This window comes from Papilio polytes, unplaced genomic scaffold (assembly GCF_000836215.1).
Source record: "Papilio polytes unplaced genomic scaffold, Ppol_1.0 DF822622.1, whole genome shotgun sequence".
NCBI lineage: Eukaryota > Metazoa > Arthropoda > Insecta > Lepidoptera > Papilionidae > Papilio > Papilio polytes.
The window spans coordinates 734481-756998 of NW_013526582.1; the positions used below are offsets into that span (position 1 = coordinate 734481).

The 22518-nt window shown below is 32.4% G+C and overlaps 2 protein-coding genes and 1 long non-coding RNA gene across 9 annotated transcripts; 1 reads left to right on the top strand and 2 right to left on the bottom strand.

The window, feature by feature from the left end:
* On the bottom strand, positions 1-13871 carry LOC106105922 (zinc finger protein Xfin-like). Of its 5 annotated transcripts, none has more exons than XM_013286385.1 (8): positions 13536-13871; positions 11493-11791; positions 9030-10054; positions 8059-8125; positions 5805-7115; positions 3898-4274; positions 2511-2779; positions 1-923 (listed from the first exon to the last, which is right to left on the bottom strand). In XM_013286385.1, the coding sequence occupies exons 2-8, from the start codon at positions 11755-11757 to the stop codon at positions 914-916; spliced, it is 3324 nt and encodes a 1107-aa protein (XP_013141839.1). In that variant the 5' UTR covers positions 11758-11791; positions 13536-13871; the 3' UTR covers positions 1-913. The 5 variants fall into 5 exon arrangements, with proteins under 5 accessions (XP_013141839.1, XP_013141840.1, XP_013141841.1 ...); XM_013286386.1 differs by having other exon boundaries at positions 13764-13865; XM_013286387.1 differs by lacking the exon at positions 13536-13871 and adding an exon at positions 13341-13440.
* A 336-nt stretch (positions 13872-14207) lies between these two features.
* LOC106106009 lies at positions 14208-20768 on the bottom strand. 3 transcript variants are annotated; one of them, XM_013286534.1, is made up of 4 exons: positions 20669-20768; positions 20065-20405; positions 16328-16450; positions 14208-15441 (listed from the first exon to the last, which is right to left on the bottom strand). In XM_013286534.1, exons 1-4 carry the CDS (start codon positions 20685-20687, stop codon positions 14971-14973), a joined length of 954 nt encoding a protein of 317 aa, XP_013141988.1. In that variant the 5' UTR covers positions 20688-20768; the 3' UTR covers positions 14208-14970. The 3 variants fall into 3 exon arrangements, with proteins under 3 accessions (XP_013141988.1, XP_013141987.1, XP_013141989.1); XM_013286533.1 differs by lacking the exons at positions 20065-20405; positions 20669-20768 and adding exons at positions 17735-17847; positions 18509-19644; XM_013286535.1 differs by lacking the exons at positions 14208-15441; positions 16328-16450 and adding an exon at positions 17790-17847.
* Positions 20769-21088: 320 nt separating this feature from the next.
* On the top strand, positions 21089-22324 carry LOC106105906. Its single transcript, XR_001225765.1, has 2 exons — positions 21089-21299; positions 22153-22324. It is a non-coding gene; the product is annotated as an uncharacterized LOC106105906 (long non-coding RNA).
* The last annotated feature ends 194 nt before the right edge of the window (positions 22325-22518 follow it).

Here is a 22518-nt window from a genome sequence, read left to right on the forward strand (position 1 = left end):
CATCCGCAATTGCAGCGCTGCCTACCCTTCATTGACGGAGACGCACATAAAGAGGACATTTCTCCTTCCTATGCGTCACCACCTTTAAATCCTTTTAAGAAATGGGTTAAACACAATCTTGACATATTTAATTTTGGGAAACACGGATGGATAAGATACGAAATGAGTATATTAGAGGAAGTTTGAGAGTAGCCCCAGTAGTAAAGTAAGGAGTAAAAGGTTAGCATGGGGGCATGTTATGAGTAACGGCGGATGTAAGGAGGGTGACTTGACGACGACTATGTGACCCCCCTGGTGCCAAAACTGGATCCGCCCTTGGTTATGAGGAGGGATGAATCGCATGTTACCAGTGAAGGCCCAGCAAAAAAAGCAGCGTCGAAAGCAACACGGTGAGATCCCGGGACTCTCAAATCACACCTAAGGGCTGCCACCGAGGGGAGGTTTTTAGTGAGAAATCTCACATAATCCTACTTTTTATAAAAGACAGGGTATCTTTCGAAGATTTCCCCCCGTTAGCAAAAAATAAGTTATGAGTGTGCACCGGTAGAGGTAGACATAGAAAGAGATGGATGATGAAAGGTGACATGATCAAAAAGGGAGTGATGACAGATGACGGGAGTAAAATAAGGAGAAAGAAGATGAGATATTTAATTTAATTATATTAAATAATAGAATATAGTAATTTATAATTCTCGCAAATAAGCTACTTTTAAGTAGACGCAAAGCCGTTTTGGAGATCACTAGGAACACAGATATAAGCACACACAGACAGATACAAAAAATAAAGATTGAAAATTTTTTTATCTCTTCAATTCTGACATGCCAGCTTAAGGCACGTGTATTTGTGCCTTTATACCGAAATTAGTCAAATTGTTCATCCATACTTGTATTTCTTTCTTTAATTACAATAAGTTTATTTTGATCTGTAACAATAATAAAAAACTTAAAACTTTCAATACATAATTATAATATTTATGGCCTTTCCCACTACATTGTAAATAGTCTGATAACAATCCAAAATGTAGAATTGTTGGAGTTTTTATATGTTTGTATACTGGCAGGCAACACTGTACACACAGAAGATGGTTTTTAATTTTAGAATAATGTATTTCAAATTTTAAAGTATTGTATATTTGATGTTTATATATAGAGACTTCACATCTCGACACGAACCAAGTAACATTGTAGGACTAATAAACTTTGTATAAAATATGGTTCAGATATTTTAAATATAATGATGATTAACTAGAAGAAAGTGTTTCAATAGCCCCACACCTCCAGAGCCCCGGACGGGGGAAAGTAACCGTCCAACAAGAATATATGAGGGAAATAAATAAATAAAAAATCTCTTTATTGTTGTATGGATGGAATGAAGGAATGTGGATTTAACGGTAGAGGAGACACGCGAAATGCGAAAGTTTAGATTTTTTTATAACATATGATGGCAAACGAGCAAGCGGCCACCTGAATCCGCCAAAATGGCGAAGCGACTGCCCATAGACATCCGCAATTGCAGCGTTGCCTACCCTTCATTGACGGAGACGCATTTAAAGAGGACATTTCCCCTTCCTATGCGTTTCCACCGTCAAATCCACTTCCCCTTCCCAACCTCTCCTTATAAGAAAATGGCGGTAAAGAGAAAGAGACTTAAATTAGGCCTCCGGCACCACACTCATCAGACTGTACACGGAATTGCTTCCATTTGACGCTTGTCTTCTGTGTGGTCGTGGTATTACTGGGGGCGAGCCCTGCACTGCTAACATGTTAAAGCGGGCACTACCACTGTTAAACTGAACATCAGTCAATGGTGGGACAGGCACTTGTATTTTCGGAAGTTTCTGTTATGGACGAAACTTGACAACTGATATAGTACCTTTCAGAGAAAGTACCGGTGAAAAAATTCAGTCACATTTATATATTTCTGTCTGCTAAAAACTTAAACTTAGGAATAAACTGAGTATAAGCACAATTTGCAATATGTCTAAATAAGTTAGGTTAGTTTGACAATTCACTTCAAATTTAATAGGGATGGGTTGTGTAATCAGTTATGAATCTTATCGATATTCGATTTTTATTCTTATAGAAGTTGGAATCGATAGATTCATAGTTATAAATTATGAGTTGTAAAAAAAACACTGTTTTCTCAAATTAATAATGACCATTACAAATAATGAGGGTAAATAAATGTTTATTACTACTACAGCCGTACGTAATCGAATTGGATTTCGCTATTATTTCTGTCATCGCTAAATTCTCTACACTGTAATCAATAATAGAATTGTCCTATAAATTAGCGAATTAGAAAATAATAATTTTAGTTGAGTTCGATAATTATTTAAACCGAACATCGATAGTTCATAATTGTTCGCTGCGTGTTTCGTCACTCGATATCTGTCTATTAAGTACGTCAGCCTTCATACATTGAATTCGATACTTCATGCGTCATTTATCAAACTAATCTATCTTATTTAGACGAACTATAACATTTGTTTAAAAACTAAACAACTCACCCATGTGCTGATTTTAAATGATTTTTAACATCTATCGTTCGTCTATACTGTTTCTTACAGATCGGACAATCAGCTACAGATTTCCTCAACTTATGCTTGTCCCACATGTGGTCCCATCTCTGTTTGCACGTTTTAAATTTTCTTCTACATACAGGACATGATAGAGGATATTTATTATGTTTTATACGCATATGTTTTCTTAATTTATTATCTGAATCAAATATTCTATCACATTGTGAACAAGGTAATGGGTTCATCGGCTCGTGAGTCTAGAAAACAAAGAATACTTCTATACTGTTGTCATAAAGCGTAAACACACTTTGTTGCCTAAGATGTCAGCAATTACAGCATATTTTTGAATAATTCTTTCTTTAACAAAAACCCTTACACTTGCGTCACGCTTTAGGCTATATATTTTTACACCGTTAAATTTAGGGAGTAAATATTTTGGATAAAAACCCTAATGGAAAGAGATCATAAGTTGCTGCCAACATCAAGGAAGCAAGATTGCCAAGTTGTGTCATGTCATGTCATTTTGACATTTGCTATTGATAATTTAACAAATGTAAACAATAAAATAAAAATTTTATAATTTCATGCATGGGAACAGCTAGTATATTACAAATGTGGAAGTTTAGATGGATGTAGTCTAAACTGCTAAACAGGATTATTCCCAACCGTCACCAACACTGTCCCACCGTGGGGACAAATGAGAATGAGTTTTACCGTCCCACCTTTTAGTCCCACTATCACCAATAAGGTGACAGATGGAACTGTTAAGAAATAAAATAAGTTCCAACGTCTCCTCATTGCAAAAGGTAGGACGAATGAAACTTTTTTCTCATCTGTCACCACGTGGGGACAGAGCTAGGTGACGGTTGGGAATAATCCGAACAGAATGAGGATAGTCTGAACAAATAAGCTATTTTTTTTTTATTTTGCGCGCACGGATTCCCAGTCGATAGCTGTTTACTAATATTATAAAGAGGAAAGATTATTGTTTTTGTATGTATTGAAATAACTCAAAAACTACTGGGGCAATTTTGAAAAATATTTTACCGTTAGAAAGTAATTTATCTGTGTATAACATAGACCACATTTTTTTAATTTCAAGCGGGTGAAGTCGTATCTGATAAATAATAGTTTAGGTGGATGTTTGTTAGAGTTTGTAGCCTAAACTGCTGAACGGATCTCGATGAAATTTGGTATAGATGTAGAGGATAGTCTGGAAGAACACATAGACTACTTAGTTTTGTATTTTTTTTAACGCGGACAGAGTCAAGAGTGAAAGCAAGTTCAAAAACATATGTGAAATCTGACAGTACAGTGACTATATTCTAACCTAAGTTAGGCTCCAAGCCCTCTAAGTTACAAACACCATACATACCTTTAAATGTCGTATTATTCCCGTTTTAGCACAAAACTTTCCACCGCACAGATCACAGATATATTTATGTTGATTATGCACTTTCCTATGTTTACTAAAATTACTTGAATCACAAAACTTTTTAGGGCACAAAGAACACCGATAAGTCTTGATATGAGAGTGTTCTCTCAAATGCTGTCTCCATCCGGGAAGATCCTGGAAATGCTGGTCACAGATGGGACAACGGAGCCTGGCTCCGGTTGCAGCCATCTCTATTTTAGCTTCATGTAATAAATGTTCGATCAAATGCCTTTTATTATCAAGTCTTCTGACAAATATCTTTGAACAAACAATACACACTTTGTGCTTCTTATTTAACGTTGGGTTTGTTAGGATTTCTGAAAATTAAAAAGTTAAAACAGTATAACCTCGATAACTGAATCCTCGGTAACATAAAAACCTCTATAACTTCATAAAATAATATGTTCCCTTCCCATCAGAGCCCAAAACCTCAACATAGTCCCTTGATAACTTAAAACCTCTATAACTTAGAATTTTTTTTTTATAACATAAGATGGCAAATGAGCAAGCGGCCGCCTGAATCCGCTAAAATGGCGAAGCGACCGCTGCCCATAGACATCTGCAATTGCAGATGCGTCGCCTACCCTTATCCGACGGAGGAGGAGACGCACATAAAGAGGATATTTCCTCTTCCTACGCATCTCCTCCATCGTCAAATCCACTTACCCTTCCCATCCTCTCATAAGAAAAGGGTGGTAAAGAGAAAGGGACTTAAATTAGGCCTCCGGCACCACACTCATCAGACTGTACACGGCATTGGTTCCATTTGACTGTCTTCTGTGTGGTCGTGGTATTACTGGGGGCGAGCCCTGCAGTGCTAAGATGTTAAAGCGGGCTCTACCACTGTTAAAATATTTTGTGTTTCCCTTGGACTTTAACTTATCGTGGTTCTACTGTATATAAATTACTAAACTTTCACATTTATATAAGACTAGCAGTTGCCCGTGGCTCCGTCCGCCAATAAATGTTTCCAAAATTTTAGCCTATGTTACTCGTCAATGATGTGGCTTTTAAATCAAAGTTTTCTTCTTAATAATATAATGTATGAAGTATGACAATAATATGATTAGTGATTTTTTAATTTTGGGTTGCAAAAATACGCTTTTCCTTAATAGTTTCTAAACATTAGTAATAATCAAATATAGCCTATGTTACTCACAGATAAATTTTTAAAATGGGCCCAGTAGTTTTTACGTGAATCAAATACATACAAAAATACAAATATATCCTCTTTATAATATTAGTAATTAGCTGCTGTTCGATTCCCCCGCGTGAAAGTAAAAAATAATAGCAAAATATAGCCTATGTTACTCAAAGATTACGTAGCGTAAATGGTGAAAGAATTTTGAAATTGTCCCAGTAGTTTTTGAGTTATTTCAATACATACAGTAAGCTACGTTATCAGTGAGTAACATATGCTTTGTTTTTTTACTTTTAATTTCACGTGGGCGAACTCGCGTGCAACAGCTAGTCCATCCTAATATTATAAAAAGGAAAGATTTGTATTTTTGTATGTATCGAAATAAAAACTGCTAGGCTACTTTCAAAAATTCTTTCACTATTAAAAAGCTAGCTGATCGCTGAGTAACATAAGCTACATTTCTTTTTTAATTTCACGCGGACGAAGTCGTGAGTATTACTAGTTTACAAGTATTTTTGTTTGTAATCTTACTTCTTACTTTATAGCTTAGATGGATGTGTGTTAGAGTTTGTAGCCTAAACGGCTGAAGGGATTTCGATGAAATTTGGCACAGATGTAGAGGATAGTCTGGAAGAACACATAGGATAGCCACTTTTGTTATTTTTAATTCCCCGCGGACGGTGTCACGGGCAAAAGCAAGACTTACCAATAACTCGATCCACCATTTCTGGGGTCATCATACTTTTTAATTCAGCCTCTTTGTCCGACATCTCATCTTCTACCGCTTCATTTAGTTCCAAATGTCCTTCCCAATGTATGAAGAATTGTTCAATTTTAACAATTCCATCACAAACATTGCATATATAAGTGCTAAAATCTTGTTTACGTCCGACGTCACTCGGTACAATTATATACAATTCATGTATATGTATTATTATGTGATGTTTAAGATTTTGTATCAAATAGAACTTCTTAAAACACTGAGGACAAGAGAGATATTTCAATTTATGGTCTGACAAATGACGTAAATATAGTTTGACGTCATTAAAACTTTTCATACAATATGTACATTTCGTATGAAAACAATTCATTATGTGATCTATGTATTCTCTGTAACATCCTGTATATGAACATTGTGTGCATTTGAATTTTTTATCTTTATTAATCCATAATTCGTAATTATTTAATGGTTTTTCTTGTTTCCTATTTTTACAACCGGGTGTTTTAATAGACCAATCTTTAGAACACCCTGTATTCAAATCAACTTCATAAGTATGTTCAGATTTCATATTCGCAAAATCTATATTATTTATTATATTTTCATCATATTCAATTTCTTCTTTTATATCTGTTTCCTCTTTAATTTCGAATTCTAAATTCTCTTCAGTGTTCATATCTTTCACAACATCTTTTTGTTCAAAATCTATATATCGATTTAAAATTAAATCATCTTTTCTCTCAATATCGGATTCTATTTTAACATTATTAAGATTTTCTTCTATAACAGAATGATTACTCGTATTCTCAATATCTACATCAGATTCCGTTATTTCTTGTTTAATATTTTCTTCTCTATCGGTATCTATTACTAATTTCGATGTCTCACTATCGGTATCTGATATCACAAATACTTCTTCCTTTGCATCAATAATACAAACATCGTTATCTTCTATCGGATCATTAACTTCTTTATCTAGAAATTTCTTATAAATACTAGAAGCTTGAAATACTTTAGATATTTCCTTCTCTATTTCAACATCTCTTTGTATTTCAGCATCTAATTGATCTTGAAATGCGTTTTCAGATTCTGAATCAGATCCGATATCAGTATCAACATTTCTTCCAAAATCAGATTCTGGTAATTTCTGGTTTACTCTATTCTGTTCTATGTTAACAGTGCCTGATAATTGCACGTCATCTTTTTTCGTTTTGTTATGTTCTTTAATAATTTCGATCAGTTTAGGAGGTGTGTTATTCATATATTTGAAATCACATAGATATTTATGCACTTCTTTGTCTGAAAATACAAATTAACTGTCACATCTTACTTATTAAAATAATAAATGCGAAAATTTAGATGGATATTTGAGTAATCGTAGTCTACGGATCTCGATGAAATGTCACAGATGTAGCACATGGACTGAAAAAATACAGAGGCTACTTAGGGCCTGTCCCACCAAATTGTCTGATAACAATCAGAAGTGTAAAATATGTGATGGAAATATCGGATTTTGTTCCCTTATCTGACAGTGACGTCATTAAGCTATCTGAGCCAACCAATGGTGGGACACACCCTTACTCTTGTTTGTTTATTCCATTCGAACAGAGTCGCAGATGAAACCTTGCATACTAATATTAGCGACCCGGCTTTGCACTGGTTCAATGTTAATACTTAAATGTATTTATTTACGTAATAGAAATCTATAAAATTATCAATATTTCTCTCCTATAATTGTTATAGTAGAGAAATACTATTTACACAGCTAAACAAAACTGAATGAAATGTCACAGATGTAGAACATAGCCTGGAAGAACGTATAGGCTACAAGTTTTTTAATACGGCCCAAACAGTGGTAGAGCCCGCTTTAATATCTTTGCACTGCAGGGCTCACCCCAGCAATACCACGACCACACAGAAAACAGGCGTGAAGTGGAAGCAATTCCGCGTACAGTCTGATGAGTGTGGTGCTGGAGGCCTCATTTTGGTCCCTTTTAATTTCTACTCTTTTCTTAAGAGGTACGGATGGGAAGGAAAAGTGGATTTGACGGTGAAGGAGACGGGTAGGAAGAGGAAATATCCTCTTTATGTGCGTCTCCGTCAATGAAGGGTAGGCAGCGCTGCAATTACGGATGTTTATGTGCAGCGGTCACTTTCCATTTCAGTGGATTCAGGCCGCTTGCTCGTTTGCCATCTTATGTTATAAAAAATATCGCCAGCAAAAGCTAGTATAAAAACTTACAATTTACTTCTAGACGCATTGTACTTTCCACTGTAACGCATCTTACACAATTTAATGGCAACAGCATCTGAAAGAAAGAAACATCTATATTGATAAGTCATAATATAATATAATCTATGTTCCTCACAGACAAATTACCTTTCTGATGGTCAAAGAATTTTTAAAATTGCCCCAGTAGTTTTTCCGTGAATCATACACATACAAAAATACAAATCTTTCCTCTTTATAATATTAGTATATATAGAGATTAAAATTATTAAAAATATAGCCTAAGTTACTCACTGATAACATAGCGTTGAAATGGTAAAAAGGATTACTTTAAATTGGCCCAGTAGTTTTTGAGTTATTTCAATACATACAAAAATACAAATCTTTCATCTTTGTAATAATAGTAGATTAATATTTTAATATATCGAAATAACTCAAAAACTACTGGGTCGATTTCAAATATTCTTTCACCAATAAAAAGCTATGTTATTTGTGAGTAACATATACTATTTTTTTACTACTTTTAATTCCATGTGGACGAAGTAATTTAACATATTAACACTAGCTGTTGCTCGCGATTTCGTCCAAGTGAAATAAATAATAAAAATACATATGTTACTCACAGATAAATTACCTTTCTAAGTTTGAAGGAATTTTTAAAATCGCCCAAGTAGTTTGAGTTATTTCAACACAAAAATAGAAATCTTTATATTAGTATAGAATACTAGCTTTCGCCTGCGACTCCTTCCGCGTGGTATTAAAAAAAAACAAAAGTAAGTAGCCTATGTGTTCTTCCAGACTGTCCTCTACATTTATGACAAATTTCATCCAGATCCGTTCAACAGTTTTTTGCTACAAACTCTAACAACATCCATCTAAACTTTCGCATTTATAATATTAGTAAGATAGGGACTTATGGAAAAGGTAAGAGGCCATATAGGGTCCAGTTACTGGAACAAAAAGGGAAAAATAAATAAAATTACCTTGACTTTATACCGTCGCCTTTGTACCATATCGCCGTGGTTCAACATATGTTTGTTAAACCACAAACAATTTGGATATAGTAAATTATTTTTACATTTACAGCAATATTGTACCATATCATAATTTGCTGAATGATTCAATAAATGTTCAATAAAATAGCATTGTTTGATTTTCTTCGAGCAATCCGGACATGATGTGACATTTTTATTCATTGCCCTATGTAACTGCAGCAATTGCTTTGTTATATATTTATTAAAACAAACATAGCATTTATATAATTTATTACGTTTAGGACAATCATGGTAATTCTTAATAAAATATAGCTCTTCGCACAATTTACATATCTTAGGATATGTTACCGCTGGCTCATCAGATTTTGGTGTATGATTTAAAACCATATGACTATATATGTCTTCATTTTTACAATACACAGAGCAAATAGAACATATAACCCCAGTAAATTTATTTAAGCTCTCACTAGCAATTTCATACAACCCAACATCGGATAGCAAACAAGAATCACAAGTATTTTTTTTTGGAAAAACTTTGAATACACCTTTTATAACAATAGGTTTATAACAATTCCAACAATTAGTATTTATTGTGATTAAGTTTTTTTTTATTGCATTACCAATACTGGCAACAATATTTATTTTATTACCCATTTCTTCGAGGGAGAGAATTAAATTTGGGTGTTTATGTGATTTTATATGCTGTCTAAAAGGTTCTAAATTACACCATCCATTTAGACATATATAACATTTATATAAAAATGGTGTATTTCTTTGTCTTGGATTGTTTTCATGCCAATTTCTCCATAACTGTATGACATTGTCTAACAGACTTGTATGTACAGTTCTTGGATGTATATAGTTTTGAGGATGGTGAGATCGAATCAATTTGTTTAAAAGTACATCTGTTTTACTTTTCAATAGATACGTTTGTTCTTCGATACCTTTTAGTATATTTTCTTTTGTTAAAGTATGAATTTTACGATTTCGTATAATATAGAATTTTTCGTAACCTGAAAAATGAAACAATAAGTAAATAGGAGAGTTTCTGGAGTGGTAGAGTCCGCTATAACATCTTTGCACTGTAAGACCGGCTCGCCCGGTGTAATACCACGACCACACAGACAGTGTTGAAGTGGAAGCAATTCCGCGTACAGTCTGATGAGTGTGTCGGAAGCCTAATTTTAGTCCCTTTCCCTTTCCACCCTTTTCTTAAGATGAAAGGATGGGAAGGACAAGTGATTTGACGGTGGAGGAGACGCATAGGAAGGGGAAATGTCCTCTTTATGTGCGTCTCCTCGTCCGTCAATTAACGCATCTGCAAATGTTTATGGGCAGCGGTCGCTTTCCATTTTGGTGGATTCAGATGGCCGCTTGCTCGCTGCCACCTTATTTCATATTAAAAAAAATAACGACTATATTATAAGAGCGTGCAAACCTTTGACTAAACTATCGCACGACTGTCGTGCGATAATTTCGTAGCCCATCCAACCGTTTAGTACTCTAATCTACAGTTGATTTTATAGTTACAAAAAAAATAATTAAAAAAGATTAATATTGAATAGTGTGCGATCCTACATAAATGCTGATAGGAATCAGAACAAAACTAAAGAGTCGTGCGATAGATTGCTTTTAGGTCTGCGCATGCTCTAAGATAGTAATTTTTTTTAATTTAATTTTCATGTGTGCGAAAATTACAAGAGATTTTTGACCTCGACTATTTCAAATCGTTCTTTTAACATGAAAAACAAACGAAAGGCGAAACATTTTTATCTGGTTTTATTTTAGAACATGGGCACAGTTTTTGAAAAAAATTGCAGCAAAAAAGTTGTTGTGAAAAAAAATCATTACAGCTTCTCAGTTTTTTTTTAATCTTCAACGATTTTTTATTTTTTTCTCGTGTGAGTTTTTCAAAAAAGGGGATAAAAGTACGAAAACTCAACTATTTGACCCGTTCAAGAAAAGAATGACCGCTGTAATCACATTATTTTGGACGTACGGTCAGATCTTAACCGGTAATGTGATTTTTACTATTAAAAAAAAATCAATAAATTTAAAACTATAGAAAATCGGGCAACATTCTTTGCGCTTAAAAGAGGTCCTCTAACTCCACAAAACCGGTGATCCGTATAATAAAAAGCCCTAAACCTACTAACCGCTTAAGGCTATATATTTTCATGTTATTAAACTTAGGGGTTAAATCATTTAAAAAAAAACCTTTTACAACTAGTAATAAACTTAAAGGTACTACTACATAGAATACTAGCTGTTGCTCGCGACTACGCCCGCGTGGAATTAAAAAATATGTAGTCTATGTTACTCACGGATAAATTACCTTTCTACTGGTAAAAGAATTTTTCAAATCGGCCCAGTAGTTTTAACATGAATTAAATACATACAAAAATCTTTTCTCTTTATAATATTAGCATAGAAATATAGATAAATTCATACCTGATTCATTACTCCTTGTATTATCAAAGCTAGATACTTGGCTACATTTGGGTTCCGAAGTTGAGTTGGAATTCTCACTTGATGCATTCTCATCGTCAGAATCATTACTGATCATTTGAGTTAGTGCTTTTTTGTATTGTTTCTTTGCAACATTGTCTAGAGATTCATTTATTTTAATCTCATATGTTTCTTCTGTATCTATTTCATCTTCTATCTTTTCTACTTTAACATTTATGTTAAAATCTATCAGCGGAGTGTCTTCCATATTGTTAGTTTTATCCTCTCATTTTTAAGTTAACCTGAAAAGTTTTATATAAAATGGAATTTAAAAATGTAATAATATAATTGCTTTAGTTATCTGACTCTTCTTAATTATACTAATACTATATATACTATACTATATTATAAATGTGAAAGTTTAGATGGATGTTTGTTAGAGTTTGTAGCCTAAACGGATGAACGGATTTTGATGAAACTTCCTATGGATGTAGATGATAGTCTGGAAGAACACATAGGGTATATACTTTTGTATTTTTTTTTAATTCCACGCGGACGAAGTCGCGGGCGAAAGCTAGTAAATTATAGTATTATAATTGCGAAAGTTATAATGGATGGATGGATGTTTGTTATAGTTTGTATTCTAAACTGCTAAACGAATCTCAAAGAATATATAGGCTTTTCAATTTTGTTTTTTTAATTCCACATAGGAGAGCCGTGGCCGAAAGCTAGTGGTATATAGACAATAAGAGAGAATAAGAAATTTAAATAATTATACATGCTTGTGATAACTGGATAGTGCCATATCTAAAAGTTATCTATGAGTTAAAATTGAATAAGCATTGATTACACCACCCTTTTAAAACAAAATCAAATTACATTTATACTGGCTTTTGCCCGTCACTCTGTCTGCATGAGATTTAAACAAAAAATAAATAACCAATGTGTTCTTCCAGGCTATACTCTACATCAATGCTAAATTTCAAGATCCATTCAGCCGTTTAGGCTACAAACTCTAAACTTTCACATTTATAATATTAGGTAGATTACCTATGATATATTTTCTGCCTACCCAATCAAAGCTAAGTTAGTTTGCTAGATATATTTGTTAAAAATGTGTAAAAAGGGAGAGTCTCAACACCAGTGGCTGCGGTACACAAGAAGCCAATATTAACAGCAAGCTGTCTATTAGAATTTTATGAAAAAAAAAATCTTATGAATTGATCATCATCATCACCAGCTCACTATAGGTCCCCACCGAGGGGCTCGGAGCCTACCCTAAGTAAGGGTGACTAGGCCATAGTCAACCACACTGCACTGCGGGTTGGTTGACTTCACACATATCTTTGAATTTCTTCACCAATATTCTACACAGCAGCAACAGCCGTCTATTAAAATTTTATTAGAAAAGAAAAAAATCCTATGAATTGATTGATTGAAAGCTTTTGTTACCCATAGCTTTGTAATATCAAAGAGATTTTTGTTTGTCTTGTATTATTTGAATTCAATATATACACAAACACAAATCTTTAGATTTTAGTGTGATCTTATTTTAAGACATTATTGTTAAAAACAATAATTATTTTAAAACATTCACAATAAAAAATAATTAAAAGACTTTTTAACATTTGTGTATGTTTTATTTTAAATGAGTCAAACTAAATTTGTAAATTACAAAAGTAAACTTTGAGGGTATTAATAAAAATAAATAAAATAAAGTAAGGGACATAACAATTATAAAGATGTAACCTCACATAAGTAATAGATTTATTAGTTTTACAACTATGCCTTATATAAAGCCCAAAATTTAAGTAACAAAGATTAGTTTATAATCAGTAAAATGTCTACTACCTTCGCATACCTGTTAGCTTCATGAAGGTAATTAACAGAAGTAAATAATTTGTAAGTACCATTGATTTGTATATCTTTTTAACTACCCACACAGATATGTATAAACTCAAATATAATAAAAACCTTGTTAATGTTGAAAATGTACATTTCCATTTTGTAATATCTACGCATGAATAAAAAAATGGCGGTACCTACCATGGTCAATGCTTCCTTTTTGTGACTACTTATTTTGAGTTTTATATAAAACCAATACTACGTATTAGCTGAAGTATGCATTTTAGCGATTTTATAATCGAATATAATTTAATAAACACTTGTCACAACACATATGCGAGCATAATGGCGAGGGTAGATGTTAACAATACAGGGTATAAAAGTAAATATTAAGCTTTAGAAATGAATTTGGCATGATTTTTTAATTACATTTATCGTTTTTTGGCCATCTTTTACCAATTCATAGGTTTTAAATCACACAAAACATACACACAGTAAGTTTTGTTCGTCTACCCTATCAGTGTTGCCACCTCGGTTTTAAAAAGTGCTCGATTACGAACTCGCATAGATTTGGTAGCATTTATTGTGTCGATCAATATGGATGTGGTATTTTAATATTCCTATTTTTACTTCATAGAAATTCCACATCGTAATATTGTAACTGTAGGCGCAATAAATTAGAATTTAAAGTTGAACTTATTTTGTACTTATCCATTACAATAATATTAATTAAACTTCATAAATTGTTGCGTCAGTGAACTTTTTTTGATTAAAACTAAAACAACTAGTGTAAACAATACCGTTACATTTATTTACTAATAGCGAATGTTGTAAATCCCACCTTGATCATCCATATCTTCAATGATAGCCCGTTTCTACTAAATGTGTGGAATATGGCAACTGATACTGTCAAATGTCAAATCAAAACGTAAACAAACCAATTACCATTATTCATTATTTTTGTATTGTAGTTACTTATCTACTTAATAGCGATTATTATTATAGTGTATTTTGTGAAGTTAACATAGTTTTCACAGTGGTATGTGCACATCAACAATATATTTATGATTTACACATAACCTTTAAAGCACTTAAAACCAATAAAACTGACACAATAACATCTACTGCTTTGTACATTCTGTCTCTGTTAAAAATATTATTCTTTGGATGTAAATTAAAAAACTAGAAAAAAGTTTAGTCTGATGCCTGGTTCACACTACTCCAGGACTGTTGCAACGGCCAGTCATAAATTGATGGATTCATTGGCGCCATTTAGTGTTCACTATTCCAGTTCAGTTACTAAGCTGATGACTTACTGTACTGGCCAAGTGTAAACCTGGCATTAGTAATATGGCATTGTAATTGTGAAAAAAAAAATTTATTTTGCATTTTTAATTCAGAAAAAATGCAAATTTTCTCTTTAATATTGAATGTAACTTTCAGTCTGGGATGTAGAATTTTAGTAAAAGGAATATTAAAAGCCTTAGTGGAGTATGGAAGGGTACATCGGTAGAGGTAGACGTAGAAAGAGATGGATTGTGTGAAACGTGACATGATCAAAAAAGGAGTGAAGACTGAGATGACGGAAGAAAGGTGAACATAAAAAGGCTTTTAATGTTTCTATAAAATTTAATAATCAAGTTTGTAACAAATTGAAACATTGTAGAGCTGAAAAAGATATTAAACTATACCCTTCCATAGATTTTACTATAATTTTATTTAAAACCTCCATACATTTTATCTCCATACATTTTGTATCTACTAAAGATTCGTTAGTTATACTTTTATAATTTGAATTCCATTTTCTTCTCCAAATGTCGCTTATGTTACTTTTCTTCAGATATCTATCTTCTTGAGATGATTGTGTTGAAATTTGTGTATTATGATTTTTATTTACTATGTACCTTTTTAACAGACACTCTAATATATGCAGTATATAAGATAAATTCTCTGTTTCCGTTATATTATTTAATTCTAGTAAATCATTAGTTAATTGTGATAGATATTTCTCCAATATATTTGTTATTTTCACAATTGTATATTTTATAATATGGTTTGATCTGTTTAAAAGAAAAAGGCGATTGATCTTGTCATCTTTTTGTAGTATCTGTAATTAAAAATCTATTTGTATAATCTATACTATTATAATAAAGCGTAAACACACACTTTGTGGCCTATAATCTTGGGCTTAATCGGACATCTGCAAGTGCGCACTGTAAAAGTACAATTGGGAAAACGTACTAGTACACACATTTAGTACCTTAAGTACTTCAGATTTGTGAGAATACAATACATGAATAGAAAATAACGAGGGTTATATATTACTTCACATCAAATTTTAAGCATGGTCAAACATATGTTATAAGCGAAAATAAATTTAGTTATAAATAATTTCTTTCCACTTTTGATTCTCATTATCAAAGGTGGATGCTTCAATCTGGCAAATTTACTATCGAATCAAACAACGAAAGGGCGAACACTGATATCGTGTAGTGTACTAAAAGTACTAAATGTCTGATTCACAGAAGCCGTTCAGTAACTTTTAGTACAGTGCCGAGTAACATTACTTTTTAGTACATAATATGTGTACTACCCAAGACTAGTTGCCTAAGATGTCAGCAATTACAGCATCTTTCTTTATAATCCTTTTTTTAATAAAAATCCCTACACTTACTTTTTTGCTTGTTTTATATGGGCCTGTTTTGCATGTCCATTGTTAGTAATTCATATTCATACTAATATTATAAATGTGAAAGTTTAGATGGATGGATGTTTGTTAGAGTTTGTATCCTTAACGTCTGAATAGAATTCGATGAAATTTGGTACAGATGTAGAGTATAGTCTGGGAAAACACATAGGCTACTTACTTTTGTTTTTTCAATTCCACGCGGACGGAGTCGCGGGTGAAAGTTAGTTTATTCCAAAGTTTAACTATATACAGTGTTTATTTGTAAGGCTGTAAGTGTTAAAGGTAGTTTGTTTTTTTAACTTACCCCATCATCATAATCTCCTTCATATATATCTTTAAGTAAATGGTCAATTGAAGATATAATTTCTTCTAAGAATAAAAAGTATTTTTCTTCAATATACAATTTGTCTATTAATCGTCCTAATACCTGTTTAGATTATTTTTATAAGAAAATCATACTAAGGGCCCATCCCACTATTAGCTGATAGTCTCAGATAGCTTAATGACGTCACTGTCATAAGGGAACAAAATCCGATATTTCCATCACATATTGGATTGTTATCAGATAATTTATGATTTGGTGGGACAGGCCCTGAATACTATAAATGCGAAATTTAGATGGATGTTTGTCAGAGTTTATAGCCTAATTGACTGAAAGGATTTTAATGAAATTTGGTATAGATGTAGAGGATAGACTGGTAGAACACATAGGATAGCCACTTTTGTTTTTTAATTCCACGAGGACGGAGTCGCGGACGAAAGCTAGAAGTTTTTATATATCTGAAGATGAGAAACAAGACTTTAACAAATATCCATCCAAAATTTTGCCTTCATAATATTAGTAAAAAGGTAAGATTAGGAAATGTAAAAGAATCTGCTAAAAATTTTTTATTCACACATATTCTCTTATTCTGATTGTATACTAGCTTTTGTTGGCGTAGTTGTCTGTGCCCAAAATTAATTATTAAACAAAATTAAAGTAATAAATATATCCTATGACAGTCTGTGATAAAGTAACTTTTCAATATTGAAAGAATTATTAAAATTACCCCAGTAGTTTTTGAGTTCATACATTACGTACAAAAATACAAACATTTCGTTATTCAGTAGAATTTACAGAAGTTACAGTTTAAGGGAAACACAAAATGTTTTTAGTTATAGAGGTTTTAAGTTATCAAGGGTCTATGTTATAGAGGTTTTGTGCTCTGATAGGAAGGGAACATATTATTTTTTGAAGTTACGGAGGTTTTTATGTTACCGAGGTTTGGGTTAGCGAAGTTCTACTGTATTAGTACTGATTTTTTTTTTTTTTATAACATAAGGTGGCAAACGAGCAAGCGGCCACCTGAATCCGCCAAAATGGCGAAGCGACCGCTGCCCATAGACATCTGCAATTGCAGATGCGTCGCCTACCCTTATCCGACGGAGGAGGAGACGCACATAAAGAGGATATTTCCTCTGCCTATGCATCTCCTCCATCGTCAAATCCACTTCCCCTTCCCATCCTCTCATAAGAAAACGGTGGTAAAGAGAAAGGCACTTAAATTAGGCCTCCGGCACCACACTCATCAGACTGTACACGGAATTGGTGCCATTTGACGGCTGTCTTCTGAGTGGTCGTGGTATTACTGGGGGCGAGCCCTGCAGTGCTAACATGTTAAAGCGGGCACTACCACTGTTAAAAATAATTATTTAAAAAATTTAACCTCACCCAAGATATTTCTACGACGATGTCTTTACTTGCAATAACTAACGGACTGTTGTTTATAAAATCAATTAAACTCTTCGCAGAATGGTTGACTAAAGTATCTTGTATTTGGTTATCTATAATAATTATTAGTGTGGGTTTACATTGCTGTAATACAGGTATCTCTTTCATTTGCTTTAAGAAAACAGACATGGAAATTACTTTACATAAGAGAGGGAACATACAAGAAACTTATGAACAGTTCTCTTGCAAGAAAGAGATAAAAAGTGTAACATTTGGAGGAAGAGATAAGTAACTAGAAAGGACAATTCGATAATGAATTTCTATATTTTGTGTCAAAAAAATATAGCTGCTGCTCGCGACTTTGTCCGCAGGGACTAAAAAAAATAATAGAAAATAATTTTTGAAATCCTCCCAGTAGTTTTTGAGTTATCAATATATACAAAAATACAAATATTTCCTCTGTATAGTTTTAGTGTAGAAAAATAATAAATAATGTAGCATTTGTTACTCAGTAATAGCTTTTGAATGAGAAAAGAATTTTTTTCAATTGACCCAGTAGTTTTTGAGTTTGAGAGAGAAAATAGAAATCTTTCCTCTTTATATTAGTACAGAGAGGTATTTATCTACTCTCCCTTTTTGACTTGGGAAGGGGTAGGGGGTGGCTGAAAACCAGCTTGACTTTTTCATAAATGCTTATTATTTAGTTTTTTTTTTGGATGTCAATAAAAAGGTTTTTATTTATTATATAAGGGGGTGGGAGAAAGCGTAACTTACGTGAACCAAAAGAACTTCTACTTTGTGAATCACTTTTATATCCAGAATCTGACAAAGAATCCGTATCCTTGTATTTTTTCTCTACATATATTTTTAATCTGTTTAATTCTTCGATAACTTTAAAAGGTACTATTTCTAGTTGAGAATTTAATTCCATATCTACGATATTAATATCTATCTCTTGTTCTTGTATTTGATTATTAATTTCTAGATCATTATTAAATGTTTCATTTCGTTCTGTATCTTTTTTCATATTTTGCTTATCATAAGTTTTATTTGTTTGTATGGAAAACTCTTTGGTTTCATTTGGAATAATTTTATTTATACCCCCATTTTCATATACTGGTGTGAAAATTTCATTTTTTTCATTATTCATTTGTTTCTGTTTAAAATTTGCGTTTTCTTTTGTTTTAAATAATTGGTTCTTTTTAATTTCAACAAATTGATGTTGGCTTTGACTAATATGATTGAATTCGTTATTTAACTGAGTTTCCGATACAAATGTTTCTTTATCTGTATTTGAATTTGTAGTTAAATTTTTTATAGAATCATTTTGGGTTCTCGTATTATCGTTATTTTTAATATCGCCAATAATAAAATATGGTATAGTTTGTTGTGAATCAAAATTTTCATTTTGAATGCTTTTATTTTCATGTGTGTTTTTTAAATTATGTTTGTTAGAGATTTTTGTGTCTTCGTATTGGATTTTAGGTGTATTATATCTTTGGTGACTGTGTAATATAGTTTCTTGTGAATCGAATAAAAGTTGAGTATTGTCTATTGTTACATTGTTTTTATTATAATCTTGGATATTTATTTGTGAGGGAACAGGTGTATTGTATTTACTAATTTCTTTAGTAATATTTCTATTTATTTGTTTATTGTCATAATATATTTCAGTTTGTTGTGAATCGAATGGTAAACTTTGTGTGTTTAAAATTACTTCGTTATTTTCTTTATTGTGTTCGTTTTCTAAGTTAGTAGTATTATGGTTTAAATTTAAATAAATTGATTTATTCCCTTCTAATATGCTTTGACTCTGTTCGTCTTCACAAAATGTTGTCTGTGTTAGTTCTTCATTGTAAATCTGTAAGTTAATAAGCAAATAGACTATTATTTATAATGTAAGGAGATAAAAGAACGAGTGGTAGTGCCCGCTTTAACTTCGCACTGTAGGGCTCACCCGGTGTAATACCACGAACACACAGAAGACAAGCGTGAAGTGGAAGCAATTCCGTGTTTCGTCTGATGAGTGTGGTGCCGGAGGACTAATTTTAGTCCCTTTCCCTTTCCACCCTTTTCTTAAGAGAGGGTGGGAAGAAAAAGTGAATTTAACGGTGGAGGAGACGTTTAGGATGGGGAAATGTCCTTTTTATGTGCGTCTCCTCCTTCAATGAAGGGTAAGCAACGCATTTGTAATTGCGGATGTTTATGTGCAGCGGTCGCTTTCCATTTCGGTGGATTCAGGTCGCTTGCTCATTTACCACCATATATTATAAAAAAAGTGAACTGACTGCATAAAACATCCGAGTTTGCACTGAATTTGTAAGAAATACCTTATTAATTTGATTATCTATGTTTGTTAAGTTTGTAATGCTTGTTTTTTTGTTATCTTCTAAATTATTTTCCATATTGTATCCTTCTAGAAGGTTCACACTGATGTTTGTCGCTTGTGAATCATTTAGATCTTCACCGTTGAATGTTATTCTATCATCCATCACCTCGATATCGTCATCAAATTTGAAATCATCACTGCATACGGTGATGTCCGAATCGAAATCCATTTTATTTATATTTTTTAATCTAATAATATATTCTTGTATTGTTAGATTGTTTGGTTTGCTTTTTATAACTGCTGTGGCAATTGCTACTTGATATTTCAGTGTCAGTTGACGTGCTGTAAAATAACATTTCGTAATTCGAAAATTATTTAACATGACGCCTACTTCGCTTAAAGCAAAAGAAATGTTGTGTTTTCCAAATGCTTAATTTTAGTTATTCGTTAATTAAGTTACGATAATAAAGAAATTTGTCGATTTTGTCGTTTTATTAACTAACCTAATATACGTTATTTATTGCGTAATATTTAAAATGAAACAATTTTTAACGGTCATCTGATTAATTGTAGTTTATATAAAATATGAATTATAACAAGCTTACCGTAATCATCAAAATTCATTTCGTGGTAATCAGATTATTTTTCATTTTTATTTGTATGCATTATTACATTTCACGAAAATATTAAAATTCAAATAGTATACGCCGTTAAGCACCGTTAAGCGGCAAAATACAATATTAAATTATCTTTTTTTTTGGCAACAAGTTTTAATAGGCAAAGAATATTTAAACGCATCGCAATCTCTTCAAAAACAGCATGCGTACGAAAAGAAAGAATACAATCAAATAAAAAAAGAAAAGGAAAAACATTAATAATTTTTTGTAATGTTTACTTTTATTAAGCTAAAAATAAAAAAAAAATGATAACATTGCTGAAATTGGCTTTGTTTGAATAATTTTCTTTGCCTATATTTTAAAAAAATTAAAAAAGTCTCCATATTTACGTAATGTCAAAATGTCATTACTTTTTTATGTTTATTCAAGTTTTATTACGTTTTGAAAAATGTATTTACATCGAACATTAGATATATTTAAATGGCTCTTTACACAATATTATTTGGGATCAGTATTTTCATGATAGCTTTGGTTATCGCGGTAATTGAGAAGATGTTTTTTCATTGGAAACACGAACATACTATCGAAAGAACATCTTTGGTTGCTGTGGAACGGCCAGGTTAGTTATTAATTTAACTTTTAATCCAGAGAGATCCACTATGACCTAGAATTCAGTTAAAATATAATAGCCAGAACTGTGTCTTTAAAATCTCACTTTAATTGAACGCCAAAATTATGTAAACAGAGAAACGTCAAATTCCATATATAACGGCCATTGGAACGTTTCATGTTTTCAGTTTTTTTTTAAATATTAAAATGGTAATAGGTCACTGCACCTAGACTTTTTAAGAATACTTTCACAAGCTTTTTTCGTGCTATAGCTAACTTGCGATGTTTTTTATATATTATTTTGTATGCCTATGTAGGTTTTACCACTGACCTATATAAAGGGATAGGTTATAAGCTATGATGTTTTGTAACTTTGATATTCTCCATTCTAACGCTGAAGAGTTTTCGATCTAGTTATAGGTATCGACTTAACTATCCTTAAAATCAAAAGGCGCGTTAAGGCGAAACTATTAGTACTAGAATAGTATTATCTGTGGTCGGAACGAAGCAAAAGCTGTTATATCCAAACAATCGCCTGTCTATGTGAGAGTCAAAATGGCGGGTGTGCCATCGCGAATTAAATTATACCACTTACTAAAAAAATGTACCTAAAATGTACCTCGCTCAAAAAAAATTGTACCTTTTCTAGAACGTAATTATAACGAAATTAAGTTACAGCCGCTATATTGACGTCAATATGCCGGGTGTACTATTTTTTATTTTTATTTTGGCCATTGACTCTCACCTGTCTATTTGTATATATCTATGAGGTTAACACATTTTCTACATAGCTACCAAATACACTACTATTCCTAGCCTCTCACCGGGTTACATATTCATATTTAACTACAGTTTTTTTATAGCGGTCAGTTTAATGATACGTACTTCGAGGTGTTTCTTCAAATGTCGCCAGTACGCCGATGGGAGTTGCGTGTATGACGTCATAGACAAATCGGACTCCCCAACTAACGGTTTTGAATCTGTGGCCAACTGATTTTTTTTCTAAGAGTAAATAAATGACAGTCCAATTTTAAATAGTTTCATTTATATTAACTAGCTATTTCCCGCGACTTTGTGCGGAATTAAATTCTTAGTACGTTCCAGACTATGTTTTAAATCTGTGACAGACATCTAGACCCGTTAAACCGTTTTGTACACGTAGTCACAAACATCCATCCATCCAAACGTTATAACTGTGCTTGGCTGTAAGTTTAATTATACAGATATAT

Coding starts and splice junctions, on each gene's coding strand:
- LOC106105922 (XM_013286385.1), bottom strand. CDS start 11,757: ATGGAAGACACTCCGCTGATAGATTTTAACATAAATGTTAAAGTAGAA. Junction 10,055..11,492: donor TACAAGGAGTAATGAATCAG/GTATGAATTTAT, acceptor TTCATTTTTCAG/GTTACGAAAAATTCTATATT. Junction 8,126..9,029: donor GGCGACGGTATAAAGTCAAG/GTAATTTTATTT, acceptor TCTTTCTTTCAG/ATGCTGTTGCCATTAAATTG.
- LOC106106009 (XM_013286533.1), bottom strand. CDS start 18,884: ATGAATAATGAAAAAAATGAAATTTTCACACCAGTATATGAAAATGGG. Junction 17,848..18,508: donor TAGAAGTTCTTTTGGTTCAC/GTAAGTTACGCT, acceptor TAATTATTATAG/ATAACCAAATACAAGATACT. Junction 15,442..16,327: donor AAGGAGATTATGATGATGGG/GTAAGTTAAAAA, acceptor TTTTAATTACAG/ATACTACAAAAAGATGACAA.